Source organism: Micromys minutus (assembly GCF_963924665.1).
Source record: "Micromys minutus genome assembly, chromosome: 29".
In the NCBI taxonomy this organism is placed as follows: domain Eukaryota; kingdom Metazoa; phylum Chordata; class Mammalia; order Rodentia; family Muridae; genus Micromys; species Micromys minutus.
This window is the reverse complement of record NC_137964.1, coordinates 14,582,261-14,598,233: the sequence shown is the minus strand read 5'-3', so window position 1 is coordinate 14,598,233 and position 15,973 is coordinate 14,582,261. Positions and strand designations below refer to the sequence as shown.

The 15,973-nt window shown below is 51.1% G+C and overlaps 2 protein-coding genes across 2 annotated transcripts; one reads left to right on the top strand and one right to left on the bottom strand.

The window, feature by feature from the left end:
* Window positions 1–440: 440 nt before the first annotated feature.
* Window positions 441–8,815, top strand: METTL27 (methyltransferase like 27). Its single transcript, XM_080941176.1, has 6 exons — window positions 441–466; window positions 763–886; window positions 1,366–1,494; window positions 2,134–2,269; window positions 3,974–4,066; window positions 7,909–8,815. Exons 2-6 carry the CDS (start codon window positions 764–766, stop codon window positions 8,187–8,189), a joined length of 762 nt encoding a protein of 253 aa, XP_080797302.1. The 5' UTR covers window positions 441–466; window position 763; the 3' UTR covers window positions 8,190–8,815.
* A 5,522-nt stretch (window positions 8,816–14,337) lies between these two features.
* CLDN4 (claudin 4) lies at window positions 14,338–15,733 on the bottom strand. The gene has a single exon (XM_080940456.1). It carries the CDS (start codon window positions 15,555–15,557, stop codon window positions 14,925–14,927), a length of 633 nt encoding a protein of 210 aa, XP_080796582.1. The 5' UTR covers window positions 15,558–15,733; the 3' UTR covers window positions 14,338–14,924.
* Between the last annotated feature and the right edge of the window lie 240 nt (window positions 15,734–15,973).

Below are 15,973 nucleotides of genomic sequence, written 5' to 3'. Positions count from 1 at the left end.
ACCTGTTCTATAAAAGGAGTTAGTTACAAGTCATCCAGGGCTACATAGCAAGACCTTGTCAAAAAAAAAAAGAAAAAAAAAAAAAGAAAGGAAGGAAGAAAGAGAGGGAGAGAGAGAGAGAGAGAGAGAGAGAGAGAGAGAGAGAGGAAAAGCAAGGCAGACAGACAAGAAAGAAGGAAGAAAGGAGGAGGGAGGGAGGGATGGAGGGAGGGAGAGAGGGAGGGAGGAGAAAGAAACTTTTTTATTCGTTTGTGGGAAAAAAAAAAAAAATCCTCCAAGTAGATTTCTCTGGCAATAGAACTATAGCTCATTGGTTCGTAGTAGGGGGCGGACTGGGTTTTTTTTTTCTGCGATTGGCTGTTTTCTCTCGCGGAAACCCAATCGTAGCAGTTCTGAAGGCGGGACCAGGCTCTCGGAGACGCCCCTCCACTTCCCACAGGTCTGCCTGGGGAAGCTGGTTCCACGGGTGAGTTCTGAGCTTTTACCTCCTTGGAGAGCCTTATGGTGAGGAAGAACCCCCTCACCCCACCCCGATCCACCTCCGGAAATGATAGGCCGAGTAGTCCTCCTTCCCTGCGCGGGAGTACCCCCTCTCTAGGAACCCTTCCCCTACAAACAGTGCCACGGTGTGGACGTCAGCTCCTGCCATCTCCCACTCAAGGTCTTGTTTGTGACTTGGGAGCATTGATAACCTCCTCCTCCGGGTGAGGGAGGACGGAAGACTGTAGCGATCTCATAACTGGGTAGACCCTTTCCCCACAGGATGACTCAGGAGGAGGCTGGGAGGCTGCCCCAAGTACTGGCCCGGGTCGGGGCCTCCCACGGTATCACGGACCTGGCCTGCAAGCTCCGCTTCTACGACGACTGGGCTCCGGAGTATGACCAGGTGAAAGCACGTGGGTCCTCCATTTTTGTGGCTCAGATTGTGAGTTTATGAGCAAAGCAAGAATAGTACCCATACATCTCAGGGAAGCTGGGAGCTGAAATAGACCTGCCCCCTACTGACCTGTAAGCACCCCCCCCCCTTTAGCTCTGGATTGGACAACCCCACCCCCACCCCTATTTGATCCAAGAATGATCAATTCTTGATTAATCTGCAACTCAGAAAGGGAGACTGCCTGCAGGAGGCGCTATTGAGACATCACTTGGTATAGACAGGCCAGCTGCCACAGCCACTTCCTGTCAGCTTGATCCCCACTAGTGTGGGGTTCCTTGACAGTAAGACTCCTCAACCCTGGGTCTTCTGTTTCCGGATTTCCAGAAGGATCCAAACTCTAACACACACCAGCTCAAACTGGCAGATCTTAGGGACCCCACAAAGTGAGTCATCCAAGCCCTATATTGGGCTAAGTGCTATCTCATCAGGATGTGGCTGCTTTGAAGTATCGAGCCCCGCGCCTTGCTGTGGATTGTCTCAGCCAAGCCCTTCGGGGCTCACCCCACGATGCCCTGATCCTGGATGTGGCCTGTGGCACTGGACTGGTAGCTGTGGAGGTAAGATCTGATACAACACCCTGCCTTCCCTTCAGCACCCAAGACCTCCAACATGCCACTGCTCAGTCAGCCCTCAGGCCCTGGATAGTGAATTCTAAGCAGGGGCTCTACCACTGAGCCACGCCCCCAGCCCCTCATTGGAGGATTCTAGGCAGGGGCTCTACCACTGAGCCACGCCCCCAGCCCCTCATTGGAGGATTCTAGACAGGGGCTCTACCACTGAGCCACGCCTCCAGCCCCTCATTGGAGGATTCTAGACAGGGGCTCTACCACTGAGCCATGTCCCCAGCTCCTCACTGGGGGATTCTAGGCAGGGGCTCTACCACTGAGCCACCCCTCCAGCCCTTCACTGGGGGATTCTAGGCAGGGGCTCTACCATTGAGCCATGCCCTCAGCCCTTTAATTTGCTTAAAGGCTGGTCTTGAACTCACTCTATAACCCAGACAAGCTTTGACCTTGAGGTTCTGCCTGAACCTCCAGAGTAGCCAAAAAGATAGCCCTAAGCCACCACACCTAGCTCTGGTCTTCTCAAATTCCCTACCACTTCTTGACCAAGAGCTCATCCTCTGCCTCAGGCTCATTGGTCCAGCTGAGCCAGGGCAGAGGATGAGCCATGACCGATGCCACCTTCTCTCCCAGCTTCAGGCGCGGGGCTTCCTCCAGGTGCAGGGGGTGGATGGAAGCCCAGAAATGCTGAAGCAGGCCCAAGCACGTGGCCTGTACCACCACCTTAGCCTCTGTACCCTGGGCCAGGAGCCGCTGCCCAACCCTGAAGGTACTTTCCTTTCCACTTCACCCCCTTCCCAAGAATAGCATCCCCTACAGTCCAGCCACCTTCACTCTGAAATCCTGTGTGAGCCCTCATCTAGAGTCTGAAATCACCTTATCTCATGCACAGGGTTGGGGGTCCTATGACACCCCAGTGTATAGGACATCTTTGTTGGTTTTCTGAGAGAGGGTTTTTCTGTGTCACTGTGGCTTTCCTCTAACTTGCTCTGTAGACTAGGCTAGTCTCAAACTCAGAGATCCACCTGCCTCTGCCTCCCGCGAGCTGAGATTAAAGGCGTGCGCCACCACCCGGCTATATCTTCATTAGTTACTTTTAATGCTGTGGCAAAACACCAGACAAAACATAATCATGAGGCCCCACCCATTCCTAGGAAGCTACCAGCAGATACTAGGGCAGAGAGAGTCATTTTCTTCAGTGTTGTAGCCTTGGGTAAGTTGCCTACGCCCCAGCACCCCCACGCACCAAGCTCTTGCAGGCCACCCCCACTTAAACTCAGTGGGTCACAAACAAAACAAGATCTGAACCGGGGAAATGGTGGCGCACACCTTTAGTCCCAGCACTTGAGAGGCAGAGGCAGGAGGATCTCTATGAGTTTGAGGCCAGCCTGGACTACAGAGCAAGTTCTAGGATAGCAAGGGCTACACAGAGAAACCTGTTCTTGGAAAAACACACACACACACACACACACAAAGAAAGATAAGAAGGGAGGGAGGGAAGTGAGCAGAAGTTAGAGGATGGTACAGGGTAGGATGGGAAGTGGAAAGGACCACACCACATTATATTCATGCAGCACCTTAAGGAGGTTGGAAAATGGCCCCCTGAGGAGAATGCTACTATTGCAGAGGACCTGAGTTAGGATGTCAGCACTCCCTGTGACTCCAGGATAGGATGCCTCTGGCCTCTGAACACCCGCACCCACAGAGAGACACATGCGCATCCTGTGGGCTGCAGAGATGGCCCAGGAGTTAAAATCCTCGAGTGCTCTTACAGAGAACTCAAGCTCTGTTCCCAGCACCCATATCAAGCAACTTCAAGGGATCCAGTGCCCCCTTCTGGAGTCCAAGGGCATTACAGGCATGCACACATATCCATAGGTATATACACATACACACATAATTAAACTCATAAAGTGAGTTGGAAAAAGCTCAACAGTGAAGAATGCTTGGAGATTTTGCAGAAGACCTAGGTTCGCTTCTCAGCACCCACATAGTGGCTCACAACCTTCTCTAACTCCAATTCTAGGGGAATCTGTCTGATGCCCTCTTCTGGCCTTCTTGGGTACTGCATGCAGGTGACCCTCAACCATACATGCAGACAAAACCATACACATAAAATCAAAATAAATCAAAATTAATTAACTAAAAATAAAATCATTTAAAAGTGACTTATGGGAAGAAGGGTTAATTTTGGTTCACAGTCTGAAGGTACAATCCATCCTGGTGAGGTTGTCACAGCAGCCAGAACAGAATGCAGCAGAGAGATAAGCTAGTATTCGATCCGCTTTCTCCCTTTTCTTCAGTCTGGGATCCCAGCCATGGGACAGTGCCATCCACCATTAGGGCAGGTCTTCCTAAATTAGCTCAGTCTAGAAACTCCCTTACAGACAAGCCCAGAGATTTGTCTCCTAGATCCTGTCAAGTTAACAAACAACAGTAACCATTACACATCTCCACCCCGCCCCATGCGCAGGCACCTTTGACGCGGTGATCATTGTGGGAGCCCTCAGTGAGGGACAGGTGCCCTGCAGTGCCATACCTGAGCTCCTAAGAGTCACCAAGCCGGGTGAGTCAGAACCCAGCCAACCACGCCCCTCAGGCGCCCTTTCCCCTCTCCACATCTCTCAGGCCAAAGAAGGGGGAGCACTGCATGGGGGTACCCACCCCAGACCAGCACCCCACTGCTGCCACTTTATTGCCCCAACTTGGCTGGCACAGGATAAGGACAGACAGCTGGCCAGCTCACCTGCTAGCCATGGGCAACCAGAAGCATCTCCACCCTGCTGCCCTTTGTCCTGTCTTATAACCAAATGGCTTTGTTACTAGGATCCCACCCCATCAGTCATGTGGTGACAGTTGGGTGCCGTCATGTCTGTGAGGCCTTTGCTTCAGCCTAGTACCCGATAGAGGTCAGCTGAGCTCCATCTTCCTGTCTCCTTATTGATTTGGGGACTGCCCGTCCCTGAGTGTTTTTGATAGTTCTTTTTTCCTGGTCTGTTCATTCAAGATGACAATGGGACTAGCTTGGATCAATTCCACACGCTGAGGGGTGGAGAAGGCTAGAGCTTTCTTTTTCCTATGGTACTGAAGATGGAACTCAGCACCTCTGGCAGGCCATGTTCCCCCAGACCACTCATGGGGCAATTCTGGGAAGAACCTCCTTTACTGAGCCACGCCCCCAGCCCCTCACTGGGGGATTCTAGGCAGGGGCTCTACCACTGAGCCACGCCCCCAGCCCCTCACTGGGGGATTCTAGGCAGGGGCTCTACCACTGAGCCACACCCCCAGCCCCTCACTGGGGGATTCTAGGCAGGGGCTCTACCACTGAGCCACGCCCCCAGCCCCTCACTGGGGGATTCTAGGCAGGGGCTCTACCACTGAGCCACGCCCCCAGCCCCTCACTGGGGGATTCTAGGCAGGGGCTCTACCACTGAGCCACGCCCCCAGCCCCTCACTGGGGGATTCTAGGCAGGGGCTCTACCACTGAGCCACACCCCCAGCTCCTCACTGGGGGATTCTAGGCAGGGGCTCTACCACTGAGCCACGCCCCCAGCCCCTCACTGGGGGATTCTAGGCAGGGGCTCTACCACTGAGCCACGCCCCCAGCCCCTCACTGGGGGATTCTAGGCAGGGGCTCTACCACTGAGCCACGCCCCCAGCCCCTCACTGGGGGATTCTAGGCAGGGGCTCTACCACTGAGCCACGCCCCCAGCCCCTCACTGGGGGATTCTAGGCAGGGGCTCTACCACTAAGCCATGCCCCCAGCCCCTCACTGGGGGATTCTAGGCAGGGGCTCTACCACTAAGCCACGCCCCCAGCCCCTCACTGGGGGATTTCAGAGAAAGCAGGGAAGATCAGTACTCTCAGAATAAATTTTTTTTTCAAGGGTTGGGGGCAGGGCAATCCCAGGAGATAGGGTAAGGAGTTGCCTGGAAGAAGTCAGAAACTCAGGAAAATAGGAAGATTCAGAAGAGGGTCTACCTGGCCTAGGGACAGAATGAGGAAGTTAGGAGGTAAAAATATTTCCTTTCCCCAAGCCCTACTTCTGGAGCTAAGCCTAGGCATGTCTGGGCAGGATTCTGTTTCAGAGAGGCCAACAGAAGCTAGGGCATCCATAGGGTCATCAGCAGTAACACAGGTTGGGCTCAGAAGCTCCGGAAATGCCCTTTGTGTGAACCTAAACAAAATAGACTCTCCTGTTCCAGCCTGAACCCCTCACCTTCCTCACCCCATCTGCCAGGAACTAGCCATACTGGATACACTGTAGCTACTTGGACATAGTTCAAGACAGATTAAATTATATCAAATGCAGATTTATTCTGCTCCCATGCAAGTACACTGGCCCAAGGGATGTCATCATGGGAAGGGAGAGAGGGGAGAGACCAAAATGTCTAGATTATATAGGGAAGAGCCTCTAGGGGAAGGCAACCTAGATTCCAGGGCCTGGAGTAGGGTTGGGGGCAGGATGTGTCAGGTAGGGACTGAGGGATGCTGGGAGAACCTGGAGGCCAGGTCTGCTTTGGTGTGTAAAATATGCACCTCAGCTCCTTGGGGTCTGAACCCAAACAAGGGTTAAGATCACTTGCTGCTCTTGTGAATGACCCAGGTTTGATTCCCAGCACCCACATGGCAGCTCACACCTCTGTGTAACTCAAATTCCAGGGGATCCAATACCCTTTTCAGGTGCCCACCTGCACCAGGCATGCACAAGGCACAAGGTATATTAATTATTAATATGAAATAGTTTTGTGTCATCACGTCCAGATTTTTTCTTCCCCCACCCCAAAAAAAGTGAATGTCAAAGCTTGGATCCCAACAGCCCTAGTAAATTGGGCCTGGCCATCTATCTCCAATGCATCAATTAAAGTCAAATTGCCAGGTGGTGGCGGTGGCACCCTCTAGGCCTGTGCTGGGAGGCAGAGACAGTCAGGTTCTGAGTTTGAAGCCAGCCTGTAGAGAGTGAGTTCCAGGAAAGCCAGGGCTACACAGAGAAATCCTGTCCGAGAACATAAATAAGAACCAAGCAATACAAAACGCAATGAAAGCTTTGTTCAGTGTGGCCCCATTGGGAAGGGGCGCACAGCTGTCTAGTGATACACACGTGCCCCAAGCCCCTCTTCCCAGTCCTCACATGGAATTTAGGTTTAAAGATGGGGCAGGAGTTTGCATAGGTAAGTGGTCCTGGTTAAGATACAGTACCACCTTACCACTGACCCACTGTTATCTGAGCTGCAGTGTTTCTAGCCAGGTGTCAGAACTGTAGGAAGACCTTTCGGAGAAACAAGTTCCTCCTCCGGCTGGCTCCAGGCTCAATCTGAGCTTCTTAGGACCACAGAGATGAGTTGCTGGTTAAGAGGACCTAGGTTTGGGGTTGGGGATTTAGCTCAATGGTAGAGCACTTGCTAGGCCCTGGGTTCAGTCCTCAGCTCTGTAAAATAAAAAGACCTGGGTTTGATTCCCAGCACCCACAGTGTGGCTCACAACCTTCTCTAACCCTAGTTCCAGGAGACTCAACACTCTTTACATAGCCCCTATGGGTACAGCACATGCCTGGTGCACAGACACACAAAGACAGGTAAAATAAGCGCTCCATTTTTTTTTTAATTTTATTTTACTCTTCCTGCCTGAGCATGCTAAATGCTGAGATATTAGACCTGAACCCCCATGCTTGGCTCTGTCCAGGATTTTGCACCCACGTATGCACAATGCACCTACTTGTCCTTCTTCCCGTGAAACAGAATTACCATTTCCCCCTGTGCCTGCAAGAAACTTAGCAAAAAGAGATGGACGGCCATGGAAGGACCAATACTTGTGTGCTTTCCTGCTGTTCCCTGAGTCTTGTCTTTTAATGGGGCTGAGTTACAGACCGCGTGGTGCTCCCTGTCCCCACTAGGGTGAAGAATTCCCAGAGTAAAGGACACTGTTAAGGGATTGCACAGGAGCCTGACCTAGTAATACAGACCCGTTATCTCAACTACTGAGAAACTGAAGCAGCAGAATCTCAAAACCAAGGCCTGCCTGTGCTACACAGGGATTTCAGACAGCCTTGGCAATGCAGCAAGACCCCGTCTCAAAAGCAAAAATTAAAAGAAATAGGCACATAGCTCAGGGACAGAGTATTCACTTAGGAACCTTCATGACAACTAGGAGTGTGGCTCAATGGAAGAGTACCTGCCTAGAATTCCCCCAGTAAGGGGCTAGGGCTAAGTTTTTGTTTTGTTTAATGGAAATCATGGCAAACCATCAGGTTAAGAAAACTGAAGGGGATTCCTGGGGGGGGGGGGGTTGAGGGGAAGTAACTTTAGGCACCAAACCCTAGAAGTAGAAAGCTGGCCCGGAACTGAAGTCTTGAGCAGGGACCTTTGTACATTCCTCCAGCTCACTTACCCATCTCCCAATCCCCCCTAGGTGGGCTTGTTTGTCTGACCACCAGGACCAACCCATCCAACATCCCATACAAGGATGCCCTGGAAGCCATCTTAGACTCCCTGGAGCAGGCTGGAGCCTGGGAACGCCTGGTGACCCAGCCTGTGGACCACTGGGAGCTAGCAACGTCAGAACAAGAGACAGGGCTGGGCACCTGTGCCAACGATGGCTTCATCTCTGGCATCATCTACCTTTACCGAAAGCAGGATACAGCTCAGGGTGGGAGAGGGAGGCTCAGTATCCAACCCCTAGATGACCACTGATCCTCTATGTATGGCCTTTGCCCAGTGTGTTTTCTTGGCAGGTCACCAAACCAAAACAGGCAGCTTTCCACTCAGTGAGACGTCCTGTGTTGAGGTAATAAAGCTGAGAGGGATGGGAAGGGCAACTCCCAGCACCTTGGCATGTACATTGATTGTGCAGGCACGTCCATACATTCTGGTGCACGGGCTACACATATACCAGATACAGAAAAGATAAAAATAAAGCCATCAAGAGACCACTGTGTTCTGTAGCACAACCAAGCACCATCCCACCGCATTTTCCAAAAGATGTTGAATTCCAACCCATGAGACGGCTCAGCAGATAAAGCCACACATGCCACCAAACCTGATAACCTGAGTTGGAGCCTTAGGAGCCATGCAGCGAATGGAGAGAAATGACCCCTACAAGTTGTCCTTTGCCATCTGGCTATAGCATACCCGTGCATGTGTGTGCAGGCTTACACACGCACAAGACAAGTAAATGAAGAACTAAATGGGGTGTCACTCACACTAAGGGCCATGGTGGCATACGCATTTAGTCCTCCTAGCTAGCACTCAGGCAGAGGCAGGCAGATCTCTGAGTTCGAGGCCAGCCTGGTCTATAGGATAGCCACAGCTACACAGAGACGCCCTGTCTTGGGAAGGGGGAGGGAAGGGGAAAAAGAGAAAAGAAAAATGTTAAGGGCTGGAGAGATGGCTCAGTGGTTAAGAGCACTGACTGTTCTTCCAGAGGTCCTGAGTTCAAATCCCAGCAACCACATGGTGGCTCACGACCATCTGTAATGGGATCTGATGTCCTCTTCTGGTGTGTCTGAAGACAGTGACGGTGTACTCATATAAACAATAATAAATAAATCTTTAAAAAAAAAACCACAAAAAAGAAAAATGTTAAGGTATTGGTTTAACTAGCCATCACATGTTTCACATGTATGTTGATTGTGCAGGCGCGTCCATACACTCTGGTGCACGGGCTACACTTATACCTTTGGGTGGCAGGTATAAGGATCATGAGTTATAGGCCAACCTGGGCTACCTAGTCTCAAAAACTAAAATAAAATAAGCGGGGCAGAGAGTTTGCTCAGCGGTTAAGATCATTGTGCCAGATCATTAATCTCAAGGCTCGGAAGGCAGAGGCAGGCAGATCTCTCCGTTCCAGCCAGAAGATCTGGAGGACAGAAGGAGTTCCAGGACAGCCAGGGTACACAGACAAAGAAACCTTTTCTTAAAAAACAACAAACCAAGGGCATCTGTTGCTCTTGCAGAGGACCTGGGTTCAATTCCCAGCCCCCATGTTACAGCCCACAACTTTCTGTAACTCCAGTCCCAGAGAGTCTAAATGCTTTCTTCCTGACCTTGGCAGGCACCAGATATGCACATGGCACACATACATATATGTACAGGTCAGACACACACACACACAAAATAATAAAGAACTTTTAAAATGAAAACAAAACAAAGTTTTAAATGAATCGATAAAATGAATTTTAAGAGACATTTATTTTAAAACCTTAGCTCTGGTGTGGTATTGCGTACCTATAACCCAGGCACTCAGGAAGTAGAGAAGAGGATTGGGAGTTCAAGACCAGTCTCTGCTACATAGAAAGTTCAAAACCAGTCTAGGCAGCACGAGATCCTGTCCCAAAGAAACAAACCATGTGGCTGACAAAGATGGCTCAGCAGATCCAGGCACTTATTTGAAGCCTAGAGACCTCAGAGTTCAGTCCTCATAACCCAGACTGTGAAGGGAGAGAGAAAACCAACGCCACAAGTTTGACCTCTGACCTTCATGCAAGTGTTATGGGGTTGCAGAGACAAGAGAATCCCTGAAGACTGGCCAACCAGGCTAGCCAAATCTGTGAGCTCTGAGTTCAGTGAGAGACTCTGTCTCAAAAACCAAGGCGGAGAGTGACTGAGAATACCTGATATGTTTATACACACACACATACACACACACACACACACACACACACAGGTGGGGGTGGCGGAGGGAGACTGACTCAAATGTGCCTCCATAAAGGGAATTTCAAGGCATTTAGGAGACAGGTTGGCGAGATGTCTCAGAGAGTAACTTGAGTTCAATCTCCAGGACTCACATGACAGTGAAGAGAACCAACTCCAGCAAGGTGTACTCTGACCTCCACAAACTGCATGCACACACACAGTAACAATAGAAAATAGATGTAAAATAACTTCTAATGACAAAGAAATGGGGTGATCTGATTTGTGGGAGAAGGTGGCTGGAAAACCATATTCAGAGAACTGTGGTTTAGCCTGGTCTGAGATAGTAGCCCGGGGCCCCATGATGTCAAAATAACAGTCCCTGGATACTTGTGCAGCCCCAAGCAAAGAACCTGGCTTCAACCGGTCTGAGCTAGGCAAGACTAGATCCAAACTCGAAATAGAGTAAAGCAAAGTAAACAACCTTGCACCATCCAACTTCCCTGTCCCATCCAGTCCTCTCCCCCACCCCCAAGAGAGATGTTATCTGTTGTTAGCTAACAGGGGAGTAAACTGGGCTTTCCAGAGTCACATGTGCAGCTGGGCTGAGGAGATCGGTAGATTAGCCTGCCCAGAACAAAGAGCTATGCCTAGGTGGGCAGGTTATACACACCTAGCACCCCAGCCACCTGAGCAGCCGAGGCTAAAGATCTAAAGAGGCCGGAGAGATGGCTCAGCGGTTAAGAGCACTGACTGCCCTTCCAGACAACCCAGGCTTCATTCCCAACACCCACGTGGAAACTCACAACTTCCTGCATTTTCAGGGGACCTGACAAAACACCGATGCACGTGAAATAAAACTAAATGAATAAATAAAAAACTTTAAAAGAGGGCTGGAGAGATGGCTCAGTGGTTAAGAGCACTGACTGCTCTTCCAGAGGTCCTGAGTTCAAGTCCCAGCAACCACATGGTGGCTCACGACCATCTGTAATGGGATCTGATGCCCTCCTCTGGTGTGTCTGAAGACAGTGACAGTGTACTTAGATATAATAAGCAAATAAATCTTAAAAAAAATAATTTTAGAAGAGCTAGAACTGTAGGGCTCTTTAGGATCCCCCAGTGAGGGGCTACAGGTGTACTTTGTAATAGCCTGGAAGTCCTGCCCAGAAGCCCTGGATTCCATTCCCAGCACAGGGGATAAAAATAGATTAACAATAGAAAAAAATATAATTTTTTCATCTCTTTTTTTTTTCTTTTATATATTTCTCTCCCACCCCCAGTTTTTCAGTGTGGCCAGCCCTGGCTGTCCTAGACCAGGCTGGCCTTGAACTCACAGAGACCCACCTGCCTCTGCCTCCCCAGTACTGTGACTAAAGGCACGTGCCACCAAACCTGGTTTATATTTCTTTACGGCATGTGTTTGTGTGCTATGGAATAACCTGCTTACAGAGGTCTGACGACAGCTTGCAGAACTATTTGAGCTCTGGAAATACAATTTAGGTTATCAGACTTGGCCGCAAGCTCCATTATCTGTGGAGCCATCTCACTGGCCCAAGAAAGGAAAATGATGTAATGTCACCTTTGTTGTTCTGACATCTTTTTTGTTAATCTGACACAGGCTCAGAGGGAGGTCAGGTGGGCCTCTAACTGGCTAAGGGCTAGCAGGTTTCTCAAGCCCTGATCCTCTAGCAGCCTCCTCTGGAGCATCTAGGATTACTTAAAGGCCTTTGTGTCTGTGTTGCTTAATTTCAGGCAGTGCTGAGACTTGAATTCAGGACCCCTGGTATGCTAGGCTAGCCCTCAACCCAGGAAGGGTACATTCCTGCACCTTGGTGAAAGGATGGTGTTGTTTGTTTTGTTGGTTTTTCTGGCTTTAAAGAGGGTTGAACTATGTAGCCCTGGCAGGCCTGGAACTCACTATGTAGAGCAGGCTGGCTTCGAACTCACAGAGATCTGCCTCTCAGCCACCTGGCTTTTCAATGTTTAACAAAGAGGAGATTGGGGCTGCTCAACAGTAGAGCCCTTGTCCAATATAGAGCCCCTGGATTTGATCCCCAGGACCATAGGGAGTAAAAAATTAACTAAGAAGAGAAAATAGAACAGATTGGGTCATTATATAGTCTCAGGAAGCCCAGCTTGGCCTCAGACTGCCTATGTAATGAAGGATGGTCCTGAACTCGTGAGTGCTGGAATTCTATCACAAGCACACTCACCTGACTCTAAAACAACATAATTTCACTATGAGATCTTGGTTATCCCCACAAAGTCAAGAAATGGTAAGTGGGTGGTTGAGGTGGCTCAGCCAGCAAAGGCATGGGCTGTGTAAGCCCAGTGCTGAGTTCCGCCCTGAACCCACGTAAAGATGGAAGTCCCGTCTCGGTTTTGGAGCTGAGCCACAGTTGCCCATGAACAGGGAAGGGTTGTTTCCTTTCCCACAAAGGGACTGTGTGGATGGGTTTCAGAGCTAGAAAGCTAGTGTATGTACTTGAAGCCCTGGGTTTCATTCCAGCTCCGGATGATGTCCGTGCCCATAATCCTAGCACCAGAGAAGGGGAGGAAGGAGAGTGCAGAGTTCAAAACCATCCTTTGCAATGAACCAAGTTTGAGTTCAGTCAGGATATATGAGACCCTGTCTCAACAGACAGAGTGGGGATCCAGGCCTGGTAGCTATGTCTCAAGAGCAAATCCTTCAGCCTCAGCACCACATAAAACAGGCATGTGGTACACATCTCCAATCCCAACACTAGGGAGGGAAATGGAAGCAGGAGAGTGAGTTCAAGGCCATCCATACACACACACACACACACACACACACACACACACACACACACACACATACCTGGAGGCTAGCCTGAGCTACGTTAAGATTTTTTTTTTTTAAGATTTATTTAAAGAGGGCATCAGATCCCATTACAGATGGTTGTGAGCCACCACATGGTTGCCGGGATTTGAACTCAGGACCTCTGGAAAAGCAGTTAGTGCCTTTAACCACTGAGGCATCTCTCCAGCCCTACATAAAGAGATCGTATATCAAAACAATAAAAACCCAAAGGAGTGGATAGAAAAGTCAGGGCGTGGTCCAGGAAGCCTTGGGGTGGTGCAGGTGTGGGTTTAAGGCTTCTCCATACCTTGGACATTCCAGGGCTGTGAAAGGACGCCTGAGGGAAGAGACTACAGCCCGGACCTGTAAGACCAGCAAGGCTTCAAGAGCAGGGCAAGGACATCCTTAGCAAAGGGGGCTCTTGTACAGTGTCCTGTGGAAGAAAAGCAGGCCAGCCTGGTTGCTCAGAGAAATAAGACAAGGGTAGAAGAGGCAGGTGAATTAGCCCCCATTGTTCCTGTCATCTGTTCTTTCCTGGTATCCCCAGCCCCACCCCATCCCCCAGTCCTGGACATACACTAGGCCCTGGATAGAGTTTCCCCTCTAATAAATTAAGAGCTTGCCATCATGGTAGCGCACTCAAGGACTGAGGGAGGAGGATTGCGTTTGAGTTTGATGATAGTCTGGACTTTATACTGTGACTCCATCTCAAAAAAAAAAAAAAAAAAAAAATTCTTTTTTAAGGGCTCAAATCCCATGGTCCTCCAGGTTAGAGATAGTTCTCATTTTTACAATTCTCCTGAATCACTTTTTGAAACAGGGTCTCATGTAGACCAGGCTAGCCTTGAACCTACTAGGTAGAGGGAGATGACCTTTTGGGGATGAGTATGGGACACTGGGCCTCAGACGAACCGAGCTCCATCACTGTGTTATTACAGCACCAAGGTCTCCTGTGAACCCTCAGCCACCCCTCCAGCCCCATCCCATCCAGTCAGAGAACAGCCCAAACCTTTCCTGTATGCAGGTGTCATTTATTGTAGAAAATAATAATAATTACAGCTGTGAACAGACCTTAAATTACAAAACAAGAAACCACAGAGAAGGCAGGGGAGTCCAGGAAGCTCCCTGGTGAAATGCCATCAACCCCCCCATCTTCAGCAGACTGGCCAGCATCCTTGAAATGGACAAGGGTAGAGAATTCAGAGGGGCCCACCCAAAAGGCCCAGGGTCCTTCTGAGGAGGGGATACAGAGATCAGAACATTTAGCAAGATAGTAAGGGAAAGGGGTGGGGACACCCCGGGCTGCTTCTAGGTCCCCAACCCCAGCACTCCCCAAACCAGTTTAAACCAACTCCACCCTTCCCTCAAACCCGTCCATCCACTCCACAGAACTTCATTTCGAGGGTAGGTGGGTGGGTAAGGCCCCAGCCATTGCTAATTACTGGGAGGATTCCATGGCAGAACCCATGGGCTCTCAATGGCTCTTTCAGTCAGTCATCCGGCACAGCGAGACTCCAGGTAGGACCAGGTGTGCTCACAAACGTGGGCGGAATGGCAAGAGTGGCGCTGGAGTGACATGTGTAGGCTGAGAGAGTGAGGGGATAGAGAAAGGACAGTGGACGTTTGCTAACGAGCAGGACATCCACTCCAGAGTCCAGAGTCACAACCTGAGCTATCCCGGCCAGCAGGACCCAGCTCACACGCCACTGCTGTAACCAGCCGCTCCGTACCCAAGAGCAATTCGGGTGGAGGCAGCAACGAAATCCTTTTACATCCATCCTCGCGGGAGCCTTGAGATGTGTCCAAGTGGGGCAGGTGGGTCCCCAAGGGCTACGGGCTTGTAACTTAGCACAGTCCGGGTTTGCAAGTAGTCAATGCCCCATTAGCAGGTCCGGTCCTGGAGAATGTGAGGGGCCACAGGTTGTTATGAGCTCAATCCGGAAAATAAAGGCAATGCGGACATAGAGTGACCCACCTTACACATAGTTGCTGGCGGGGACGGAGCGGGCGGCGGAGTACTTGGCGGAGTAGGGCTTGTCGTTGCGGCGAGGTGGGCAATTGCAACAAAGGAGGCCTCCTCCCAGGAGCAGCAGCCCAGCGGCGGCCCAACCGATGTAGAGCGAGGCCCCCATCTCCCTTTTCTGCCCGGAAGCCACCAGAGGGTTGTAGAAGTCGCGGATGACGTTGTGTGCGGTCCAGGACACAGGCACCATAATCAGCGTGCTCGCCACGATGAACACGGCTCCGGCTGTGATCATGACCTTGGCCTTGACGGTCTCGTCCTCCATGCAGTTGGTGCACTTGCCCCCGACCACCGACAGAAGCATCCCCAGAGCCCCCACGATGATGCTGATGACCATTAGGGCTCGGGCGGCCTGCAGGTCCTGAGGCAGGGCCAGCATCGAGTCGTACACCTTGCACTGCATCTGGCCGGTGCTCTGAACCACGCAGTTCATCCACAGGCCTTCCCAGCTGGTCTGGGCCGTGACGATGTTGCTGCCGATGAAGGCGGTCACCCGCCACATGGGGAGCGAGCAACTCAGGATGACTCCCAACCAGCCCAGGACTGCCAAGGAGATTCCCAGCACCTGTAGTCCCATGGACGCCATTGCTCAGCCTCTGCAGGAGTCAAGGGTGGTGACCGCAAAAAGTATCTCTCTCTCTCTGGAGTCTGTGGGCTGAGAAAGCCTTTTCTGGGGAGCCGCGAGGACACAAAGCCAGCCGAAGGTGCTGAGCCCGCTACCCTAGCCACCAAGCGCGAACTCTGCCGCTCTCTCCTGCCCGCACCTGCCACCAGGACCGGAGGCCACAGGTGCTACAGTTAAAGACCGTGGAGGAGGGGCGGAGGCAGAGGGAGGGGTTTCAGTCCCCAAGGCCTCCCTCCCGACCAGTTTCTCTGGATTCCTGAGCCCGGGCCAACAAAGGCGTTCTTCTGAGGCCCCACTCCTGGGCCCCTGAGTCACCCGCCAGTATCACAAGAAACTACCATCTCCCCCAGCCTCCAGGCTCACGCTGAGGTCAGCCG

Coding starts and splice junctions, on each gene's coding strand:
- METTL27 (XM_080941176.1), top strand. CDS start 764: ATGACTCAGGAGGAGGCTGGGAGGCTGCCCCAAGTACTGGCCCGGGTC. Junction 887..1,365: donor GGGCTCCGGAGTATGACCAG/GTGAAAGCACGT, acceptor CTATCTCATCAG/GATGTGGCTGCTTTGAAGTA. Junction 2,270..3,973: donor GCCGCTGCCCAACCCTGAAG/GTACTTTCCTTT, acceptor CCCCATGCGCAG/GCACCTTTGACGCGGTGATC.
- CLDN4 (XM_080940456.1), bottom strand. CDS start 15,557: ATGGCGTCCATGGGACTACAGGTGCTGGGAATCTCCTTGGCAGTCCTG.